The following is a 25546-nucleotide window of genomic DNA, read 5'->3' as shown; positions in this document are numbered from 1 at the left end:
CCCCTACCAATGTACTTAGAAATCAACAAATATCAAAAGAGAAAAGGAAATGGCATGAACAAGCAAATCAAAGAAGAAACATGAACAGACAAAGAAACAACTTCAGAAACAAAGAGAAGCAAGATGAATTTCAGCTTTTATGCTCCCTTCAATTAAAAAATAAAAACACAGAAGACAGTGTGAGGAAATGCTATCTCACGCTGTTGATAACAGGGATAGTAAGTGCTGACTGAAATGAAAATTGAGTCATATTTATTAAAATTTAAAACATGCATATTTCACAATAACTTTATCTACATTAAGAAATACACATGTATACAAAGAGGCAGAATAAGAATTCTCATCATAACATTGCTTGTTAAAGTGAAAAGCTGAAAATATCTTATTATCCATCAATGAAAGAGTAAGTAAATAAACTAGCGGTAGCCAATAAAATGCTATGCAGAAGTTTAAAGACTGATATCTGTTCATGTGTATTTATGTTCAATATGTAAAAGTAAATAAAAGGAAATCCTGAAGCAATGTATGCAGTGTAACAACCACATGGAACACACATAATGAGAAACACACTAGAGAAAACCAGGGAAGAAGGAGGAATGAATGGACACAGACAGCTACATAGATAAGGTGGGAAATGTGTACTGATAAAAGCCTGGAAAGATACACAGTAAACAGGGACAGATGAGGGATGGGGTTCTAGTCAAGGAGGGCTTCAACTTTCTGTTATTTGAATTTTTACAATGTGGATTTTTACAATGTGTAACTCTTTTCAAAAATGGAAAAAAGATTTTATAGGAACAGGAATATATTATAAAAAATAGAAACAGACTGAAGAATAGGGTGGAAAAAAATTGAATGAATGAAATTATAAAGTGGAGTGCTGTTTCCTCAGAGTCCTTCCACAAATGTCACTTCTCAGGGCGTCCTCCTTGTTTGCCCCATTTAAAAAATGCAACCTTTACCACCATCACTACTAATAAAGAGGAAAGCTAAGCAGCACTTACAGAATCCAACCCCACCCAAAGGCTTGGACCTGGTGAATCAGTACTTCTGGAAACTAGGATAAAGGTCAAACTGAAAAAAGGACTACTAACAAAAGTCCAGAGGCTGGAGGTTTATTCATTGGAAAAGGTAAAACAGATAAGCAAAGAGATAATAACACTGAAAACAGGACAATGAATCAGAAGTTCATCAAATGAGTGGCAAGACTCCCAGCTCTCTTCCTCCACTCAGTTCCAGAACAGTAAAACCCAGTTTTCCCTCTTCAGGCAGAAACCTGTAGACTCTTCTCTGACAAATGACCAGCCCAAGAAAAAAGACCCAGGTTTCAACATTAGGAATTCCCCAAAGAAACAGCCTAGCCAGGTCACCCTGAGTCCCAACTATCAACAAACCTATCCATACACTGAGAGTATGATCAGTTTTTCGTATGTGCTGTTTATTAGCACCACAATACAAAGATCACCAAACAAAGGCAAGTGTCTACATAAATGATAAAAGTCTAAATCAAACAGGGGGAAAGATAGTGAATTAGAGAAAGTGGACTATATACAGAAATGAAAACATCTAAAAAATTATCCTTAAATTCCTCAGAAACAAGGGAATCATGGATGAATAACATCCATGAAGAACAAGATACAGTTTTTCTTTAAAGGGGGGAAAGGGGACAAAGAAAGCTGAGCACCGAAGAATTGACACTTTTGAACTGTGTTGTTGGAGAAGACTCTTGAGAGTCCCTTGGACTGCAAGGAGATCCAACAAGTCCATCCTAAAGGAGATCAGTCCAGGGTGTTCATTGGAAGGACTGATGCTGAAGCTGAAACTCCAATACTTTGGCCACCTTATGTGAAGAGTTGACTCATTGAAAAAGACCCTGATGCTGGGAGGGATTGGGGGCAGGAGGAGAAGGGGACGACAGAGGATGAGATGGCTGGATGGCATCACCAACGTGATGGACATGAGTTTGGGTAAACTCCGGGAGTTGGTGATGGACAGGGAGGCCTGGCGTGCTGCGATTCATGGGGTCACAAAGAGTCGGACATGACTGAGCGACTAAACTGAACTGAACAAGATGCATTCAAAATTTAAAAAACAGCAAAGATGAAAATGGTTCCAGACAAACTGAAACATAAGACTAAAGAAATTTCCTAGAACATACACATTACAAAGACTTATAAAACAGTAAAGCACTGAAATGCTACAGGACCGGTACAAAGCATATAGAGGGTTCCAGAAAGAATGGGAGTAGAAAATGAGCAGGAAGAAGAAACCACCACTAAAACAATGCAAGAACATTTGCTAAAAACTAAAAGATACAAGTTTTCACATTAAAAAGGCCTATCAAGCACCCACACAGAGGATTAAAAAGGACCACAAGGGCACACTTCCATGACATCTACAATACTAGAAACAAAAAACTAATTCTAAAAACTTCTAAAGAGGAACAAATATAGCAAGGATCAGGATTCAAATACATTAGACTTAACATCAATAAAGAAAATAAGTGAAATGTAAAGATAGTAACTTCCAAAAATATGGGGGTAATTTTCAAATTATAATTCTACACCAGCCAGTCATTAATTCAGGACAGCTCAACCCAAATGTTCATAGAGGAATAAAAAAAAGTCTGAAAACAGAGATGTTTTTGGTCTCATACATGCTTTTTCTCAGGAAGCACTGGAGGTGCACCAAAACTAGAGAGTAAACCAAAAGAGAAGACAGCACAGGAGACAGGAGACAGGAAACAGGGACTAAAATATGGGAGAGAGGCAAAAGGAACCCCCGGGACAACTGCTGCACAGCAAGCCAAAGACCAGCCAGCTCAGAAGGAACGGGGAAGAAAATTCTGCAAGAAATGTCTCTAAGAAGGTAAAATTAGATCGTCTGTATGATTAATACTTTTAGAAGAAATGTGGACAACTGAGCCATAGATTCAAGGTGAGTTAAGAGATAAGACAGAGCTAAACCCCTACCTTCCATAGCGAGAACTCAACACGTTAGACACGGAAAATATAAATTAATCCAACTATCCCATTCCTAGGTTTTCAAGGAAAATATGTCCACACAGAAATCTGAACCTGATCATGCACAGTAGCATTATTTATATTAGCCTCAAGATGGAAACAACCCAAATGTTCATCAACTGATGAATGAATAGACAAAATATGGCACATATCCATAAATACAGCATTATTCAGCAAAAAGAAAAAAAAGGAAAGAACAGATAAGTGCTAGAACATGGATGAACCTTGAAAACATTATGCTACATGAAAGCAGCCAGTCACAAAAAACTACGTATTATATGATTCCATTCAGATAAAATGTCCACAATAAGCAAATCCTCAGAGACAGACAGTAAATTAATGAATGAAGAGGAATGACAGGTGACTGCTTTTTTGGCATAAAAATGTTTTTAAGTTGGTTATTGGTGATGGTTATACAATTCTGTAAATATACTAACGAAACTGAATTATGTCCTTTAAAAGAGTGAACTTTATGGTATATGAATTATATCTTAATAAAGCTTTATTTTAAAATGTCATTCCTTTAGTCATTTATTTCTTCCTTAAATACCTTTCCAGCATAGAGAATACTAGAAGAATCTAATGCATCATCCAATGGTCTCCAGTCCACTATTACTTCAGCATCCTAGAAAAAGAAATTATTAACCACATTTACTCTTCGGCAATATCTTATTTTTCAGTCACCTACAGTTAATTCCCTGAACCAAAAGTGAAATTTTTTGGGGGGCTGTACCACAAGGCATGCAGGACCTTAGTTCCCTGACCAGGCACTGAACCTGTGCCCTTTGCAGTAGAAGCTCAGATTCTTAACTACTGGACTACCAGGGAAGCCCCCAAAATGAATTTTTAACCTCTTAAATTTATTAGCACCTTAATATGCATATCATATGTAAACAATCACTATTTGACAACAAATATGCAGATTTCTAAATTCCAATTTTCATTATAAAAATTTATATTACCGTAACTTTTACATAGTAAATTTTAAAATATTCCATGCCATTTTACTGACTTATCTGAAGAATTTTATTTCTAACATCACTTTCATGTTAAATTTACAACCACTGTTCAGTTATATAATTTTATACATGAAATTCAAACTTGCTGATAATGTCTCAATTATTATTAATTCAAACAATTGTTTTTAAAAATTTATTTAAACAATTGTTAAATAAAGTCATTTACTAGAAACATACCTTTTCTAAAACACGTAATATTCCTGAAATCAAGCTGTCCTGGTCATTGGTCTTTCCCAAAGATGAGTGAATATAGACCCCTTCCTGTTCATATATAATCTGAAACAGCAAAAATAAGATTAATCATACCATTTTTATGCAGTACTATTTCAACATTTGTCTTAAAATATTTGAGATGTTTTTTCTATAATGCCTGAACCAAATTTTTTGTTATTTCATAATAAAAGTATATTATCTTAAAAATACTACTGAGACTTAAAAACACTTCAAACATAAACTAGAAAGGAATTTGCTTTGTTACACATGCAAGTCTGGTGATATGTAATCACTATCTTGATCTTCTCCTTAGACAAAGATGTCAAGCTAATTGAATTTCACATAACATATACATTTTTAACAAACAATAAGCAAAGTATTGGGTTCAACCCGAAAATATTAAAAATAAGAACATGAAATATAATGGGAAACTAATGATTTCTAACTATTTCTATAACAGCGTATGTTTTTGCTGTTAAGTTTATTTTGGTGTGCTTTTGTAGCACGATGGCCTAGAAATTCATGGAATAGCATGGGACTATTAAAAAGTAATAATGAGGCCTTCTTGGGATGATCAGAACTAGTTTAAGCTCATAAACACTTTCTGAGTGCCTCTATATGTAAAAGCGTATAAAAAGGTAAGTATAAGACTATGACAGGCTTCCCTGGTGCCTCAGATGGTGAAGAATCCACCTACAAGGCAGGAGACCTGGGTCTGATCCCTGGGTTGGGAAGAACCCCTGGAGGAGGGCAGGGCAACCCACTCCAATATTCTTGCCTGGAGAAGCCCCATGGACAGAGGAGACTGGTTGGCTACAGTCCATGGGGTCGCAAAGAGTTGGACACGACTGAGTGACGAAGCACACAAGACACGGTCCCAGTACAATGTCCTACAGGAACATAGGGGATAAGTTAATTCCTAGGTAAACTGAAATGTTTATAAAGTGAAATCTTATTTGCTAAAAGCATTATCTGATATAGTAAGATTCTATTTCTGGGACCCATTTCAAACCGTCAAAAGTTACTTTTCATTATGAAAATAAGTAAAAAGAAAATAAAATAGTCACTCCCAGACCTAAGTAATTTTGACATAAGTTTGGAATACAGTCTACTTTCTATTTATGTAGACCTTTTATCAATACAATCACACTATTCAAAATAGCATTTGTTGTTGTTGTTCAGCCACCCAGTTGTATCGGATTCTTTGCAAACCCACGGACTGCAGCACACCAGGACTCCCTGTCCCTCACCATCTAACGAGTTTATGTCCATTGCATTGGCGATGCCATCCAGCCATCTCATCCTCTGACACCCTCTTCTTCTGTCCTCAATCTTTCCCAGTCTCAGGGACTTTTCCAATGAGCCGGCTATTCGCATCAGATGATCAAAATCCTGAAATTCCAGCTTCAGCATTGGTCCTTCCACCAAGTTTTCAGAACTGATTTCCCTTAAGATTGACTGGTTTGATCTCCTTGCTATCCAAGGGACTTTCAGGGGTCATTTCCAACCCCACAGTCCGAAGGCGTCAATTCTTTGGGGTCCTGCCTTTACAGTCCAGCTCTTATAACCATACATGACCACTGGGAAGACCACAGTCATGATTATACGGACCTTTGTCAGCAGAGTAATATCTCTGCTTTTCAATACATTGTCTAGGTTTGTCAGTTTTCCTGCCAAGAAGCAATCATCTTCAGATTTCATGGCTGCAGTCACTGTCGCAGTGATTCTGTTTGGGGAACTGAGATCTGCAAGTTGTGTAGTGAGGCCAAAAAAAGAACCTGATCCTCTGACAATAGCATGAAGATGATATTTCTTCATTAAACTCACAGTGAATTGATTCCTGAGGAGGATGAGACTGCCACAGGACATTCTGCTTCCTCCATTTACCAATGGTAATGATTAATACTTGAAAAGCTATCTCTAAGCTTGTTTGATATGAAAAATTATTTTGTAACCGGGAACAATTATGATTTTCATCTAAGGTAATATTCAATACTTTTAGTAAAACATGCTTCCAATTTCCTTACTCTGGTTTTATTAATAAATTCTAATATAAAATAAAAAGAAAGGTTCAAATGCTATTATTGGCCATGTAATATTTTTACCATTCATTACTTTCCTCACAATTCTGTTAGATACATGTTATCACTCCCACTTTGCCACTGAGGGAAAAAAAATGCAAGGAAGTATAATTATTTTTTTTTTTGGTCATGCAGCATGCAGGATCCCAGTTCCGTGACCAGGGACCACACCCATGTGGCCCCCACAGTGGAAGCACAGAGACCGAACACTGGGCCACCAGGCAAGTCCCAGAAGTGATCTGATCAAAGTTCTGCTATTACTCTACTTTGGCCGCCTGATGAGAAGAGCTGACTCATTGGAAAGGACCCTGATGCTGGGAAACATAGAAGGCAAAAGGAGAAGAGGCTGGCAGAGGATGAGATGGTTAGGTAGCATCACTGATGCAATCAATGGACATGAATTAGAGCAAACTCCAAGAGATACTGAAGGACAGAGAAACCTGGCATCCATGGGTCACAAACAGTCAGACATAACCTGGCAACTGAACAAAAACAACAAACTCCATTATTCTGGGATTGAGACTCTGGTCTGCCCGGACAAGTTTTATTTGTCCAAAGGTACACAATGGAAAAGACAATCAATTTAAGGCTTAGCCTGTGTGAACCCTGTTCTGGCATTAACTCTTTGTGGCCCATGGACTGTAGCCCACCAGCTCCTCTGTCCATGAAATTCTCCATGCATGAATACTGGAGCAGGTTGCCATTTCCTTCTCCAGGGGATCTTCCCAACCCAGGCATTGAACCCAGGTCTTCTGCATTGCAGCCAGATTCTTTACCGTCTGAGACCCCCGGGAAGCCCCTCATCAGTGCAGGAAACCTAACAAATCACAGGGCACAGGCAGATGCTCAGAACAGTCCTGCCTCAGCAGTGGGCACTGTTGGCCCTACATGAAACGCTGTGCTGACAAAAACAAGGCCCTACTTACAGCACAGGGGGACAGGGTCAACATCCTTCAGTAAACCATAATGGAAAACACCATGTGGAAGTGTATAGATGGATGAATCCCTCTGCTATACACTGCAAACTAACACAACACTGTAAATCAACTATACTTCAACAAAAACAAAAACTGTGCCCATCACATCTAACAAGGTTTAAAAGCAAGTCCAAAGGTATCAAATTGTTTCCACACAACTAACTGTCTTCTAGGATAAAACTCAAGAATATTTTACAGAATATATATATATATATCACTATTGACATTTGGCTTAAAAAAAAAAAAAAAACTACCGGATAGACTTTGGCATCTGGTACCAAAAAACAATCAGAATGATATGACTCACAACAAGGGGGAAAATCAACCAATTAAATATGACACGATTAATAAAACAGGGAAAGACATTAAAACATTATTATAACTGAATCCTCTATTGTTGTCTATTGTTCAGGACACTAGAAACAAGTTACAACTTGCTAAGATATCAAAAATATAAGAGATCCAAACTGAACTTCTAGAGATGAAAAATACAATGTCTGAGATAAAAAATACACTTAATGGGATAATGGCAGATTAAATACTTTAGAAGAATAATGAACTTGAAGTTACAGCGATAACTATATAAAATAAAACACAAAAGGGGAGGGGGCTGAGAAAAAAAGTGAACAAAGCATCAATGAGCTGGAGGGAAATTTTAGCTGATCTAGTATATGTATCTCATGTACCTGAAAGAGTTGAATGAGAAAAGAAACAAAAAAAAAAACTCTTTTGATAAAATAATTGCAAATGTTTATTCAAATTTGACTAAGACTGTAAACCCATAGATATAAATACCAATGAACTCCAAAATGAAAGCAAGAATCAAAGAAAATCATTTAAAGGCACACTGCAATCAAATTACAGTATATTAATCAAATTACAATGTATTATGAGCTTCCCTCATAGCTCAGTTGGTAAATCATCTGCCTGCAATGCAGGAGACCTGGGTTCGATTCCTGGGTTGGGAAGATCCTCTGGAGAAGGAAATGGCAACCCCCTCCAGTATTCCTGCCTGGAGAATCCCATGGACAGAGGAGCCTGACAGGCTACAGTCCACAGGATTGCAACAGTCGAAACGACTGAGGGACTAAACCACCACCAATCAAATTATGCAAAATCACTAACACACAGAAAATCTTAGTCAGCCAGAGGGAAAAAAAATTAAGCATAATGATTATAATTCCTTTTAAGAAACAATGGGAAAAAAAAAAGAAACAACGGAGATCGAAAACAATGAAGCAATGCTCTTTTAAAAATCACTTTATTGAGGAATACTTGACATATAAGAAGCTATACATATTTAACACATACATCTTGCTAAGTTACGTATAAGTATATACCCATGAGACTATCACCATCAAGCCACAAACATATCCATCACCTCCCAAAGTTTCCTCCTTCCTCCTTGGAGGAAGATCCAGTGCAACAAAGACCCAGCACAGCCATAACTAAATTTAAAAAAAGAAAAAAAAAACACAGTTTAAAGACTTTTTCAGACATATAAAAGCTTAAAAACTTCATCACTAACAGACCTACATTACAAATGTTTAAATAAGTTTTTCAGGAAGAAGAGATTACACTAGAAGGAAATCTGGATCCATACAGAAACGACAACCACCAAAAATGGTAACTATGCAAACAAATACATATATATATAATATTATATATATGTATGTTAATCAAATCCCTTTGTTCCAAGGCTTCCCTGGTGGCTCAGAGGTTAAAGCGCCTGCCTGCAAGGTGGGAGACCTGTGTTCGATCCCTGAGTCTGGAAGATCCTCTGGAGAAGGAAATGGCAACCCAATCCAGTATTCTTGCCTGCAGAATCCCATGGATGGAGGAGCCTGGTAGGCTACAGTCCACCGGGTCGCAAAGAGTTGGACACGACTGAGCAACTTCAATTTCATTTTGTTTAAAGCCGAAATAAATAAAGAAATCAATACATGTGGGGGCTTCCCCAGGGGCTCAGCTGGTCAAGAATCCTCCTGCAATTTGGGAGACCTGGGTTTGACCTGGGTTGGGAAGATCCCCTGGGGAAGGGAAAGGCTACCCACTCCAGTATCCTGGCCTGGAGAATTCCATGGACTGTATAGTCAGTCCACAGGATCACTAAGAGTCGGACACTACTGAGCCACTTTCACTTCCGTTTCATATACACGTGGACTTCCCTGATAGTCCAGTGGTTAAGAATCCATCTGCCGATGCAGGGAACAGAGGTTTGATCCCTGGTCTGAGAAGATTCTATAAACTGTGGGGCAACTAACCCTGTGCACTGCAACTACTGAGCCTGCGCTCTAGAGCCCACAAGCCCCAGCTGCTGAAGCCCATGTAGCCCCGAGCCCGTGCTCCGCAACAAGAAATGCCACCGCAAGGACAGGTCCAGGCATCACCACTAGAGAAGTCCATGGTCAGCAACAAAGACCCAGCACAGCTGAAAACAAATACAATTGTTTAAAAAGAAATGAATATATGTTTTTGTGGACTCTGCACTATATGCAAAAGTAAAATAAGAAAAATAGCACGAAAGTCGGGAGAAGAAAAATGAAAGTATATTGTTCTAGGTTCTTATACCTTATGTGAAGCAGTATAACTCCTGAAGGTAAATGTCATAAGCTAAAGACGCATACTATAAGCCTTAGAGCAATCACTAACGTAAAAGTTAATAGTTAATTGTCAACAAAGGAAATAAAACTTGGAATAATGAAAACTACTTGACTAGTCACAAAAAAGGCAGAAAAAGAAAATGGAACAAAGAAGAGATGGCACAATAAAAACTAGCAAGATGATAAGACAAATTTAACCATACCTCATTAAATACAAATTACCTAAAGACCCCAACTAAAAAGAGTATCAGACTGAAAAGTAAGCCCACATTTATGGTATCTGCAAAAAAGCATTTTAAATATAAAGACACAAATAGGTTAAAAAGAAAAAGGTAAAAAGATATACTAACACTATTAGAAAAAAACTAGAATGGCTATATTAATATCAGATAAAAATAAACTTCAGGGCAAAAGAAATATTACTGGTTAGAAAGATAATTTCCTAACAATAAAGTGGTCAACGGTTCAAGATGATCTAACAATCCTAAATGTTTATGCACCTAATAAGACTTTCAAAAAACATGAAGCATAAAGTGACAGGACTGCAAGAAGAAATAAACAAGTCCACAATTACTGCAAAATTTCAAACCCTTCTCAATAACTGATTAAATGATAGAAAGAAAATCAGTAATAATATAGAAGACTTGATAACACCATCAACCAACTGGACCTAATTTATGCTTACAAAACATTCCACCCATCAATACTCATTTGAATACTCATTCGAATGAGCATTCACTTGAATATTTGAAAGAATACTCATTCTTTCAAATATACACAAAACATTTGCCAAGACAGACCAAAAATTGAGCCACAAAACAAATATCAATAAACATAAAAGAATTCAAGTACATTCTGTGACCACAATGGAATTAAATTATGAATCAGTAATAAAAATATCTTTGCCACATTCTCACATATCTGGAAATTAATATTTCTAAATACCCAAGGGTCAAGAAGAAATCAAAGGTGAATTAGAAAGTATTTAAACTGAACCAAAATGCAAGCTTATCATTTTAAAACCTGTGTGTGGTCTGTGCAATGCCAGTAAAACAGTGCTTAGTGGGAAACACATAAGGTTACATGCCTTTATCAGAGAGGAAAGAAGGCCTCAAATTAATGACCTCAGCATCTACTTTAAGAAACTAGAAAAAGAAATGCCAATTAAACCCAAAGAAGGCAGGAAGAAATAAAGATCAGAGTAGAAATCAATAAAATACAAGTTTTAAATAAAACTGGTTAAAACTCTAGCCAAACTGAGGAAAAAACAAACAACATAAACTACCAATATTAGGAATTAGAACTTAACATCACTACAGATGTACACATGGAGAAGGCAGTGGCCACCCACTCCAGTGCTCTTGCCTGGAAAATCCCATGGACGGAGGAGCCTGGTGGGCTGCAGTCCATGGGGTCGCTGAGGGTGGGACACGACTGAGCGACTTCACTTTCACTTTTCACTTCCATGCATTGGAGAAGGAAATGGCAACCCACTCCAGAGTTCTTGCCTGGAGAATCCCAGGGACGGGCAAGCCTGGTGGGCTGCCATCTGGGGTCGCAGAGAGTCGGACACGACTGAAGCGACTTAGCAGCAGCACAGATGTACACAAGTAAAAAAGATACTAAGAATATTTATGAACAATTTATACTAATGAATCTGACAACTTAAAACAAATCTAAGAGACAGCCACCAATACTCACAAGATGAAAAAGATAATCTGCCGAGTAGTACCGTACAAATTAAGTAAATTAAATTTATAGTCTTTTTAACAGTGCTCAAATGGATACCCGCGTACAAAAAAATAAAACTTCAACCCATATATCACACCACATACCCAAATCAAACAGGACAAGGCTTAGATGTAAAACTTAAAACTACAAAGCTTTAAGGAGAAAATTTATGTGGCCCTCAGTTCAACAACAACAAAAACTTTAGAAATGATGCCAAAAGCATAAAAGACTGGTAAATCATCAAATTGAAAACTTCTCTTCAGAAGACATTAAGCAAATGAAAAATCACAGCTCAGGTGGAGAAAATACATGCAAGTCATGTTGTATGTGCAATAAAGGACTTATATCCAGAACATAAAAATAACTCTCAAAATTCAGTAACAAGAAAATGAAGAAAAAATTTTTAAATTAGAAAAAGGGCAAAAGGTTTAAACAGACACTTCACCAAACAAAATATAGGGATGACATAAAATCACATAAAAAAATGCTCAACATCATAAGTCATTCTTGTTGCTGGTTTTAGTCGCTAAGCCATTAGGGAACTGCAAACTGAAACCATCTATTAAAATGACTATAATTTTTAAAACTAACATGTCAAATGTTAACAAGGATGTGGAGCAACTAGAACCTTTATACATCACCAGTGGGAATGTAAAATGGTTTGGAAAATAGTTTGCCAGTTTCTTAAAATCCTAAATATCCCATTTACATTGTGCCATGTGCTTAGCCTGACTCTCTGTGACCACATGGACTGTAGCCCACAAGGCTCCTCTGTCCATGGGATTCTCCAGGCAAGAATACTGGAGTGGGTCACCATTTACTCCTCCAGGGAATCTTACTGAACTAAGGATCAAACTTGCAACTCCCGTGCCTCCTGCACTGCAGGTGAATTCTTTGCCTGCTGAGCTATCGGGGAAGCCCGCAACTAACATGATCCAGCTATTCTACACCTAGGTATCTGCCTGACAAAATACAAAGCATATAGTCATACAAAGACTTATACATCAATGTTCACAGAAACTTTATTTGTAAAGCCAAAAGTGAAGAAAAAAATAAAAAGTCCATGAACAGATCAATGAGTAAACATACATATACCCATATACCCATATGACAGGATACTACTTGGCAATAAAAAGGAATTACTAACTAATGATACATGCAACAACATGAATGAACCTCAAAATAATTATGCTGAATAAAGAAAGGCCAAAAATAGAGTACATGCCATATAATTCCATTTATATAAAACTGCAGAAAATGCAAACTTATCTAGTCACAAAAAACAGCTCAGTGGTTGACTGTGGACAGGATGATGGTAGTGACAGATTATAATATGTCGAGAGGAAACTTCTGAGTGGTAGATATGTCATTATTTTGATTTTATTGATGGGTCTATAGTGTATTAAAAGTTATCAAATTATACACACTATGTGCTACTTATTGTTTGTCAATTAATACCTCAATAAAGCTGTATAAAAAACAACTTACAGGAAAGTCTATTTTACACTGCAAAACCCTATATAAAAGTGAACACATGGCAGAAGTATCCTACTGGAAAAAAAGAAGTTGTTGATCCTGCTGCAAAAATTTTTTAAAAAATCACACCCTATCTATTTTCCTTTGGGGATTAAGTGTCCATAGGGAGCAAAAAGTATCAAGCACATTCAAAGACTTGCCACTTGGTGGTAATAAATCAATTATCTAAACTTAATTCAACAAACTTTTATCGGGCACTTATTATGTGCCAGACACCATCGAGAGCAGAAAAAATAAACAAGACAAAAGCTCCTTGCCTGTATGTACCTGGTAATTTTATAAAAAGGGTAAAATCTTTACACAAGCTAGAGCATTCTAACTGCTTCCCACCCTCTTGGGAGGGGGAAAAAAAAAAGAATGTGTAAAGGTACTAAAAAAGGAGAAAAATTCTCTATTTGGAATGAAATGGTCTTAAATTTTTGCTAAGATGCCTAACTAGGTAATTATATTTATAAAACTTCCAATGACAGCCTGCGACAGAAACTGCAGATTTTTTTTTTTTTCTTTACCAAAGAAACCATGTCCCACACAACTCATTAAAAGTACTCTGGGAACCACAGCAAATTATTTAGAATAAACTTACTGACCTCTTAATTTAGCAGAAATTAGAAGAAAGTTGCACAATACAATGGCAGATAATTGTTCATTTTGTTCCTTACTGCAATTGGATTTTTATCTGTATTACTCTAATCTTTATTTTCAAAAACTAAAGATAAAACATTCAACTAATATTTGAAATTTACTCTTAGGCTTTAAGGATAAAATCCTTGCCCTAAATCTCAGTCCAAAACTGGAAATTCAACACCTACTAAACACAACATACATTCTAAACTTTAGCAACTGTGAATTTTTAAGCTAAATTTAACAACAAGAAAGTTACAAAATTCAGTTTAAAACTATTCAGCATATAAGTAATTTAATGTTTTGATTAGAGATGTTATCTGCAGGAAATGCCAGAATAAGCCCAGAAACTCTAATGAGCAATATTTAAGCACCCACTTGATGTCTCCACTTGAACAACCCACAGACATCTTACACTCAGTATGTTTTATCCTAAATCTGCTCCTCTGATATTCCCAACTGTAAGACAACCCCTCCACCCAGTACCTAAATGCCTCTTTCACCATCCCCATGCTACCTCCTAAAACCCCTCAAACCTTCCCCTCTGACACTGACCCTTCATCATTTTTAGCCTGGGTTACTAAAATAATATTCTGATCACTCCTCCCCCATCTAGTCACCTTCCAATAATCTGTAAACTGTATAGTGTATAACAACTAACAAAAATGACCTTTATAAAATGTACGTCTCACCACACCACGCCTGAGCTTCAAATTCTTCTGACTCTACCCTTTACTTCTACAACTGTGCAGCATCTGTCACCCCGCAATACTTCGTGCTTGGGCCCCTCTGAACTTCCCTGTTCCTCAAAGCCTTGTGCCTTTGCATGCTGTGTGCATTCCGTTCCTTCTACCCAGAACACCCTTTCATACCTTCTCTCTGCAAACAACATCTACTAAGTCCTTCCAAAGGACACAAGTAGAGCCTATTCAAACACATCCAATCTTCTGCATTTCCCCTAACCTGATTTAAGCTTCTTTACTCATTCACATTTACTCAGCACCAACTAGATTTGGAGATAAAAAGTGCTGGTGGAAAAACATACATGATAAGTAATGTCATGTAAGTCAACGATCACAGAAAAATGTGACCGAAGTGCACACAGGACCTCGTATGAGATGCCAATCACAGCCATTTCTTCAATAGTTATATAGTGAATGCCTGCACTGTGCCAGGCACAGGGCAAGCTTCCGGGTAAAAATAAGTGAGATTCAGTCACTGCCTTCATAGCAATCTAACTGGGGGTAGGACAGGGAAACAGATAAAAGCAATGTATGATTTAATAAATATGTAAACAGTTGCCAAAGCAGACCCTAAAGGGGATGGCTACCCACTCTAGTATTCTCGCCTGGAGAATTCCATAGACAGAGCAGCCTGGCGGGCTACAGTACATGGGGTGGCAGAGAGTCGCACATGACTGAGCAACCAACACTTTCACCCTATATGAAAGGGGTCAGGCAGGACGAGAAATCAGAAAGACTGTAACTAGCGTGACATACAGCCCAAGACCTGAAGAATGGCAATCATACCTCAAAGAGGGTGTATGTTCTTGTCAGAGGATATGTGTTCTATGCAGAGAGTAGTTTCATTAATGGCTGCAACCCGGATCAGCAAGCAGTGACTAACAGTTTCGACACAAGAGCAGGAACCAGATCAGATGATGTGTGTCAGTTGCTCAGTCGTGTCCAACTCTTTGCAACCCTATAGACTGTGGCCCACCAGGATCCTCTGTCCATGGAATTCTCCAGACAAGAATACTGGAGTGGGTTGCCACTCCCTTCTCCAGGGGATCTTCCCAACCCAGGGATCGAACCCAGGTCTCCCACATTGCCGGCAGATTGTTTACCATCTGAGCCATCTGGAAAGCCCCCAGTGACGACAATGTTTTTAAACCATGCTCAGGAATTTGGGAGTTTGGAGTTTACCCTGAAGACAATTATTTACCACTAAAAGTCATTAGAAAGTTCTAGCAGAATGCCATGGAATGGAATGCCATGACATGGAATGCATGGCAGACCTGCCTTTTCAAAACCAACACACCAGCTGCAGAGCCAAAAGAACAGCTGCAATAATGCACAGAGGAAGCACTTCATGGTGGCTTCCACCAAGGCAGTGGCAGTGGGATGAGGAAGGCAGATGGCTTAGAATGGTAATTACAAGGTCAAAATGACAGGACTCCATGACTGATCAGATGCGGGAGGGGAAGGGAGAAGACTCGAGGACAAAACTGAGTGTATGTGGCTATTCACCGAGAGAGAGAATACAGAAGAAAGAATGTAAACAATGAGTTTTATTTGGGGCATGTTAGTAATGACTGTAACTCAAAGAAATGTAGAACACAGGTGGTTTTAAGAGTAACAAACCACACAACTTTCTGAGAGTGAAGACAGAGAGACACTGAGGATGGTACAACTCTCAACAAAGGGCAGGCAGAACTGCTAATGCTTCTTAAGAGCATCAGTGTGCCAAACCATGTCAGAGAGGAAGGCAGTCCAGGAGGCATAACGGGGACTAAACGAAGGGCTTCTCTCATGCCAATGACTACAGACACACCACAGACTGTGCAAGAAACAGTGAACAAATTCCAAAAGGATTTCCTTCCTTTCATTTAGTCTCAGCAACTAAAACCCATCAAAGCAAACAATATTTAAATTCTTTCCCCAAGTCATGTTTTTATTAAACCACAAATTGAAATGACTTCTTAAAATGGCAACCTACTGTGCTGTGTCAAGAATAAAGAACTCAGCACACAGAAGGTACTCAAATGTTTGTTAAAGAATGCCAGAAAAATAAGGAAGACATATTCATTGTATCCTACACCAGCAAGACACTACCATTTAGTAAGATCTAGTCTAAGAAAAGGACTTGCCTGTTGCTCAAACGGTAAAGAATCTGCCTGCAATGCAGGAGACCAGGGTTTGATCCCTGGGTTGGGAAGTTCTCTGGAGAAGGAAATGGCAATCCACTCCAATATTCTTGCCTGGGGAATGCCATGGACAGAGAAGCTTGGCGGGCTAGTTTGTGGGCTCACAAAGAGTCAGACATGACTGAGCAACTAACACACATACACTCTAAGAAAATTCTCCAGGAAAACCTACCAGATAATAAGAACATCAATCTTTCTTAAGCAAAGGATTTCACAGGACTATAAACGTATCTAAAAGGAACTGGAAAGGGCCAAATTTAAGCTACAAAATAAATTCTTCCTAAGAAAACCATTTTAAAAAAGAACTCAGAAAAAAAAAAAAAACAGGTGATTTCCCAACTGTTTCGAGCTATTTTCAACAGAGTCAAATTCTGACACAATCACAGTAAAAAACCACAGGCCTAGAGAGAAAAGCAAATATACTAACACAGGACTTTTCAACTCCAAAACAAGAGCACTTTCAATGAACCCATCCATCACTCTTCCTCTAATCCCTCTTCATTTTTTCCCCCCTAATTTCTTGCTCTTTCCTCCTCAGTGAATACGTACTATGTGACAGCATCTATGGCCAGATACAGATGAAATATTTCAGACCTTGCCCTCATGAGGATGAGTCTAGTCTACAAGCCTCAAGAAAACAAACATCACTATTAACAGCACCAGTTCAAAAACCTGAAACTCACTGAATTTATTTAAACAAGATAACGGGATGGATTTTAGTCAATATTTTCCTTCTGAAGAACTAAAATCTGTAATTTCCAAGGTAAGGACTATCTAATGTATCCCAAATGCCTAGACTAGTCCCTGGAAAAAATCAGGTGTTTAATAAATATTCTATAAATGAATAAAAGGAAAACTGCAACCCTCATAGGCACTGGGTATAAACGCCAAAACATACTTCTAATGATCTCTCTTCTCCTGCCTCCTTCATGATAAGTCAACTTATTCCACTAATTATCCTAAAGCAGGACAGCTTTTGCAGGTAATGGCCCTATTTCTCCCCTAAAAAATCACAACACAATCTACATGAGATGATCTATCCTCATATAGAAGGATCTATATGAGAAGAAGAGTTAGCTGAACCTACTGCGGTAATCATCTCACAACACATACAAATCAAACCATCAGGCTGTGCACCTTAAGCTTATATAGTGATATGTCAATTCTTTACTTTCTTTTTGCCTTTTCTCCCTCCAATTTATTTTACATAACTATAGTGTTTTAGTATTGGGGGGCAGCTTTAATCTCTTTGCATAAAATGGCAGCAAATAACAAATATTCAACTATTTCCAAACAATAACCTTACAACTTTAAGACAGTCTGAAAGATCTTTCTTAACAATAACAGCAGTTAACATTTATTAAGCACTTATCTGATACCAGGTACTATTCTAAATGCCTTGTAAATATTAACTCACTTAATCCTCTCCAAAATCTCATGATGGAAAATAATCATTAGCTCCCATCCTACATTATTAGCTCCCCTTAAATCATTAGCTCCCATTTCTCAAATGAGAAAACTGGTGCACAGAACGTTCAGACATTTGCCCGAAGTAACACAGCTACACAGCAGTGGAGCCCAGTTCTGGACTCCAGCAGTCAGGCTCCGTCTCCTTCACCACTGCCCTACCGTGATGGTTTCTCATTCATCACAACCACATGACTTTGGAGGGGGTTGGCCACACCATGCAGCATCCTAGTTCCCCAGCAGAGGAAGCACAGAGTTCTAACCATTCGACCCCCAGAGAACACCCTGTGACTTCTAAAACAAGGTATTTTTCAAATTCTGAAAAAAACACTGAGAATTATAACTTAACACTCAACATTCAAAAAACTTAGATCATGGCATCCGGTCCCATCACTTCATGGGAAACAGATGGGGAAACAGTGGCTGATTTTATTTCTCTGGGCTCCAAAATCACTGCAGATGAGGACTGCAGCCATGAAATTAAGATGCTTGCTCCTTGGAAGAAAAGTTATGACCAATCTAGACAGCATATTGAAAATCAGAGACATTACTTTGCAAACAAAAGTCTGTCTAGTCAAATCCATGGTTTTTCCAGTAGTCATGTATGGATGTGAGAGTTGGACTATAAAGAAAGCTGGGCACTGAAGAATTGATGCTTTTGACCTGTGGTGTTGGAGAAGACTCTTCACAGTCCCTTGGACTGCAAGGAGATCCAACCAGTCCATCCTAAAGGAGATCAGTCCTGAATATGCATTGGAAGGACTGATGTTGAAGCTGAAACTCCAATATTCTGGCCACCTGACGCAAAGAACTGACTCATCTGAAAGACCCTGATGCTGGGCAAGATTGAAGGCAGGAGGAGACAGGGATGACAGAGGATGAGATGGTTGGATGGCATCATGGACTTGATGGACATGAGTTTGAGCAAGCCCCAAGAGTTGGTGATGGACAGGGAAGCCAGGTGTGCGCAGTCCATGGGGTCACAGAGTCGGACACAACTGAGCGACTGAACTGAAATTCAAAAATGAATTTCACACTCATACCAAAAACCATATTCTAAACCTTCAAAACTCTACCACACTCAACCACTGACTTGCAGGGAAATCAAGACGATGAGTAACACCTACACAGGATCTAAACACCACATGCCAGGCTTTGTTCTAATACATTTCCTTATCTGTCCTAAAAATCCCATGAAGCACACACTATTATCCTCCCTGTATTACAGATAAGGAAACTGAAACAAAGAGACATTAAGCAATTTGACTGACATCACTAGTAAGTGTGAAGTTAGTTTTCGAAACTGGCTTGGCTCTCCAGAGTCCATGCTCTTAGCTGTTATCTTACACTGCTTCTCCATATGACAGAGATTAACTTCCTCACCATGTGACTTCCTAGAATCAAACTTTCAAGCAAGTAGACTCAGTAGGAAAGTTACTCTACATCCTAGATCTAAACACCACAAGGTTCTACTGAATAGAATTGGGCTGTGACCGACCCAGCATCCATAGTTTTAAAAGTACCACACGTGATTCCTAAAAGTCTTGGTTAACATTCACTGCCCTAGGTTTCTAATTAGACAGGTCTTAGCTGAACCTTTGGGGTGGGGGCAGGGAATAAATCAATACAGAGACACACATATACACACTCTTTCACAAATATATGTGTGTGTTTTCTTTCCTATCCCCCTTTTCCCAAAGAAACAAGACTGAGAAGTAGAAAAGTATAAGATAAAGCCAGAAAACACAGATTTTTAATGCCATGTTAACCAGCCTTGAGTATTATTTTAATGGTGACAATAGCATAATGAAGACTTTTGTTTGTTTGTTTTTTAAACAAGAGACAATCAGCCTCGGGCACTAGAAAATAACTCTAGTGCTTGTGTAGAGAGGAGACTTTGGGCAAAGAGACTGTAGAAAAGAAAAAAAAACCTGCAGAGAACTCAAGGCTAAATGTCTGAATGAAGAGGATGCAGCAAATTTAAGAAATCTCTTTAAGGTAAACCTGGTAGGATCTGATTAGTCCTACCATCTTACTGATTAAATGCTGTTACAGAAATGGACATCTCCAAGTTTGTTTTACATGCAACCAAGTAAATGATGACGCCATTAACTGGATCTGAACTTGAAGAGGGAGGAATAAGCAGGTTTCACTGGTTACAACAGAATTATTTGAAAGATGGGCAGCCTTTGGCATAAAAAAAAAAAATTTTAGGTGCAGTGATGAGAATGGGTGTAAGTTTGCAACGTGTGAGAATAAATGCGGTGATAAAGTAGCGTCAAGTAAAAGACGCAGTCAAATTATGAAATGTACTGAGTGCCTGGAAGGAAAGGGTGAAAAAAGTCCTATTTCACAACTCCGCTTCATCATCGCAAAGGTTCTATCAAAATCAATCCACACCTGAAAGAGCGAAGTGTAGTTCAAATAAAAAGGATCCCTTCTTGGAAAGTCCTAGATTGGATCAGTCCAGATAGAAAATCTTACTGTATGTAATGAGTCAAAGAGAAGATCAGCACCCATCCTAAAGACAGAAACAGACAAGACAACCAAAGACCGAGAAAACTCGAAAACGATGATCTACCCATCATTTAAAATATTCAGTATGCAGAAGGACGTACTTTATTAATGCTTATATCATTTCATACAATCCTAACTCCAATGCAAGAAATAATGACTAGCACCACATCCACTCTGGAGATAAAGACCTTGAAGGACAAAGAAGTCATGCTTGCTCAGTTTCGCAAGGTCACAATTCAGGGTAAAAGTAGTGTGTTATTCTGGCTAGTAGTTCAACACTAAAACACAAACGCTGTCACGCAATTCAAAATGGTATGCAGAGGGCAGCGTAAAGAAAATGAGTGACATCAAGGAACAGCAGACGAAGCTCTCCGCGGAAAGTAAATAGTCCTTGGTATGAGATGAGTCATTACCCCACCCAACTGTTTACGAAATACTCCCGCAACTGGAAATGTTGCCGTAGTATGCCACGGTAGTACTAACAGGCATTATGACGTTGCCTTGGAACACGAATAGGCAGAATGCAATGAAATATCCTCCGCACTTCATCCCAACTCCTAACGAAAAACGAGGCGGTCAATGACCAACTCCGTAAAACAGCACCACAGAGTCTCCCACGGGAACATCACAGCTTTGCTTCCGAAATAAATACCGTAACTAACGCCTTCCTAGACAAGCGTGGGATGCTGTAAATCTCCAGCTCCCTGAGAGGAAACATCCCTACTGCTCACCATCACCAATCAACTCGAAATCTGGTAAAATGGATCCAATGCGCTCTTCTAAGTGCACAGCTGCAAAGCACCTGTTTTTAGTTCCTCCCGAAGAGGACAAAGATGCCTTACCAGAGTGAAGCAGAGGAAAGCGGAGGCGAGTCAGGGTGACGCCTCAAAGGAAGACAGAAAAATCCCTGGAGTCCGAAAAGTGACAGAAAGAACGACACTCAGAGAAAATCGAGCCAGAAAAAGAACGCAATAGGGCAACAACCTGTCTCTTAGAAAAGGCAAGACAGGTAAAAGCCTCTCGCCCTGGGGCAGAGCGGACCAAACAGCGCCACGGCCTAGCTAGTCTTGGAGTAGGAGCCGGGTCTCTTAATTCCCGGGCTGAACCGGCATTCTCAAGAAAACAGCTGACAACTAGACATCTTCTCCTATATCCTCTACACGCTGTTCCCGATACAGAAAGGCCCTCGCCTCCCTCCTCAGCCGGCCTCCTAGCAGCAAAAGCAGCCCTACCCGGAGAAAAACTGGAGAGTCCCTCCAAGGCCGTTACCTACCTTCCCGCTCACAACACCCGCCGCCGCCATGTTTCCTGCGCGTGCCTGTGATGACGTAGCAGTGCCTCACGTGTCTCCCGGACTCACAACAACATCCGGCAAAGCTAGACTGACATCCGGGCGGGAAAGGGGCGGGGAGAGGCGGGAAGGCGGAGGAGTGAAGCGCGGGGGCGGGAGGAGCAGCCTGACGCAGGCGCGCTGAGTAGGAGGCTCGGCGGCTACTTGGGTGGAGTCTCTGGTACAAGTACCGGTTTAATTTTCCTTGGCGAGTATAGAAGTTGAAATCGTCATATTTTGGAGTTTGTCTGGGAGGGAGGCTGTGAGCTGTTCGCAGGCCTCTTCAGCTTCGTATGACGGAAAGTACACCATACTGGGACCCAACAAACCTATGGCTTTGTGGCCATAGGCAAGTCACTTCCACCTTCAGCCTCAAAGTATCATTGTAAAATTGAAATAGGGTTGTAGTGAAGTTAACGGAATCCAGCCCTCTATCCGAGGCGCACACACAGAGACTTTTCGCCTTCGTGTAGTTTCTGACGTTGAGTCTGGTGACTGCCACTGACATATGGCCAAGAACAAGGTATTTTGATAGGAACTGCGATAATACCACGCCTTCGTTGCTCCAGAGTCCAGCGCACAGTATCTCCTAACTCCTACACAGTTGACTGGAAACAAGTTTTTAAACTCATTATTTAACATATATGCAGAGGACATCATGAGAAACGCTGGACTGGAAGAAGCACAAGCTGGAATCAAGATTGCTGGGAGAAATATCAATAACCTCAGATATGCAGATGACACCCCCCTTTACGGGAGAAAGTGAAGAGGAACTAAAAAGCCTCTTGAAAGTGAGAGAGGAGAGTGAAAAAAATGGCTCAAAGCTCAAGATTCAGAAAACGAAGATCATGGCATCTGGTCCCATCACTTCGTGGCAAATAGATGGGGAAACAGTGGAAACAGTGTCAGAGTTTATTTTTGGGGGCTCCAAAATCACTGCAGATGGTGGTTGTAGCCATGAAATTAAAAGACGCTTACTGCTTGGAAGGAAAGTTATGACCACCTAGATAGCATATTAAAAAGCAGAGACATTACTTTGCCAACAAAGGTCCATCTAGGCTATGGTTTTTCCAGTGGTCATGTACGGATGTGAGAGTTGGACTGTGAAGAAAGCTGAGGGCCAAAGAATTGATGCTTTTGAAGTGTGGTGTTGGAGAAGACTCTTGAGAGTTCCTTGGACTGCAAGAAGATCCAACCAGACCATTCTATAGGAGATCAGCCCTGGGTGTTCTTTGGAAGGAATGATGCTAAAACTGAAACTCCAGTACTTTGGCCACCTCATGCAAAGAGTTGACTCATTGGAAAAGACCCTGATGCTGGGAGGGATTGGAAGCAGGAGGAGAAGGGGACGGCAGAGGATGAGATGGCTGGATGGCATCACTGACTCCATGGACGTGAGTTTGAGTGAACTCCAGGAGTTGGTGATGGACAGGGAGGCCTGGCGTGCTGCGGTTCATGGGGTCGCAAAGAGTCGGACACGCCTGAGTGACTGAACTGAACTGAACTGAAGCTTCAGGATGGAAAATGAGAATTACTTATGGAGTGGCTGTAAAGATCTCACAGGACAGTGCATATGTGGTGAGATGATTTGTTGAGATATTAGGATAATAATTTGTTTTGTTCTCAGTGTTGGAGAAAAATGTCAGAGAATGGTAGGATTCTACTCCTAATCGCTCTGGCACACAATGCGGCACTTCCCTTGCCCCTGGACTGAATAAAAGTTCCCTTTGTTTGCAAAACACCTGTGCGCATTGAGGTACTTCTCTCTTCCCGCAGTGGAGAGAGGTTAGAGGCTTTCGAGTTTGGTTGAGTGAGTGGTAATCAATGGTAATAACAGAGGAGGGGGTTCCTACTTCTGGGAATGCTGCTGCTGCTAAGTCGCATTAGTCATGTCCGACTCTGTACGACCCCATAGACTGCAGCCTACCAGGCTCCTCTGTCCCTGGGATTCTCCAGGCAAGAATACTGGAGTTGAATATTGTAAACTTAATGGGTGAAGGACCTTCGATGGGAATGAATGCAGTCCTACTACAAGGAGGACTGCATCAGAGATACCACCCATGCCCAAGATCCCATGCCCAAGCTTGGTATTCAGTTGGCAAAATAGCTCACCCACAAAGTATGAACAAGCTGGGGAAAGGAGCATATTAGCAGTAACCAACATTGAGTCAAGACTTGAGGGCCTTCTCTAAGAGTGCTGGAAACTTCATGCAATCCTAGGTGTGATGTTGAGCCCTAATCAAGACACAGATTAAGTTTTCCATCAGCTTGGAGTGCGGAGAAGGCAATGGCACCCAACTCCAGTACTCTTGCCTGGAAAATCCCATGGACGGAGGAGCCTGGTCGGCTTCAGTCCATGGAGTTGCTAAGGGTCGGATGCGACTGAGCGACTTCACTTTAACTTTTCACCTTCATGCATTGGAGAAGGAAATGGCAACCCACTCCAGTGTTCTTGCCTGGAGAATCCCAGGGACTAGGGAGCCCGATGGGCTGCCGTCTATGGGGTCGCACAGAGTTGGACATGACTGAAGTGATGCAGCAGCAGCAGCTTGGAGTAATTGGGTGTGGTTAGAGAAAAATGTTAATGATATCTCTTATGCCCTGTGTTTTGGAGAAAATTGAAGCCCTAGTACAGTACTCGGAATCCAGTACTCAATAAATGGTAGCTATTATTGATATTTATATAACAAACTTGGGAATTAAAGGCTTTTCATTGAAAATTGGGTTCATCTGCTACTTCATGTTCTTAAGCCTCATCCTCCGACTGCCCCTTAAATTACGATGTACCTTGGACTTCCTTGGATTATCCTTGGACTTCCTTCCTTTTTTCCAAAAGCTAATTCTGTATTATTATCTTGATGTTCTGATATCACCTCCTAAATGTTGATGATTCCCAAATATCTCAAGTCCCAGTCTCCCTTTTCTAAAATCTAGAGCCTAGATATACTGCCTACTGGAACTTTTAAGTTAAATGGCCCACTCACACCTTAAAAAATCCTAAATCTTTACTACTCAAAGTGTAGTCTGCAGACAAGCAATACCATCATATCCTGGGAGCTTGTTAGAAATGCAGACTCCTACATCCCACCCCAGACATACCAAATAAAAATCTGCATTTTAACACATCCGCAGGTGATTTGTGTATATACTAAAATTTGAGAAACATGGTCTTAAATAAAACTTAAATTTTGCTTTTCTTGTTTGAAGATTACTACCATTTGCTGAAGTAGAGATGCAGTCAGAATCCAGTTTCTCCAGGAAAGTACTGCTATCATGGTATGCCTTTTTGGTTTGTCTTCTGGGAAACATCCCCATCATGTCGCTCCTTCCTATTCCCAGTACCACTCCTGCAGTTCAGGTCTCTCATTTAAACAACTATTCTGGCATCTTTATTCATTCTCTTGCTTTTGTCTTCATCTTACTCCATCTCATCATTTGTATTCATACCTACAGATCCAGTCAAAGTACACGTAAATAGCAGAAGAATAATTCTCAGAGAAAA

The 25546-nt window shown here is 39.7% G+C and overlaps 1 protein-coding gene across 2 annotated transcripts in view; it reads right to left on the bottom strand.

The window, feature by feature from the left end:
• Window positions 1-22095, bottom strand: part of TBC1D15 (TBC1 domain family member 15) — a 71628-nt gene extending 49533 nt beyond the window's left edge. For both annotated transcript variants that reach the window (XM_005679720.3, XM_005679721.3), the window contains exons 1-3: window positions 21988-22095; window positions 4220-4318; window positions 3574-3648 (exon numbers count right to left, since the gene is read on the bottom strand). In XM_005679720.3, coding sequence (XP_005679777.1) covers window positions 3574-3648; window positions 4220-4318; window positions 21988-22017 — 204 coding nt within the window. In that variant the 5' untranslated portion in view covers window positions 22018-22095. The remainder of the gene's footprint in view (window positions 1-3573; window positions 3649-4219; window positions 4319-21987) is intronic.

Source organism: Capra hircus, chromosome 5 (assembly GCF_001704415.2).
Source record: "Capra hircus breed San Clemente chromosome 5, ASM170441v1, whole genome shotgun sequence".
Classification (NCBI taxonomy): domain Eukaryota; kingdom Metazoa; phylum Chordata; class Mammalia; order Artiodactyla; family Bovidae; genus Capra; species Capra hircus.
This window is presented reverse-complemented; position numbering and strand designations above follow the sequence as displayed.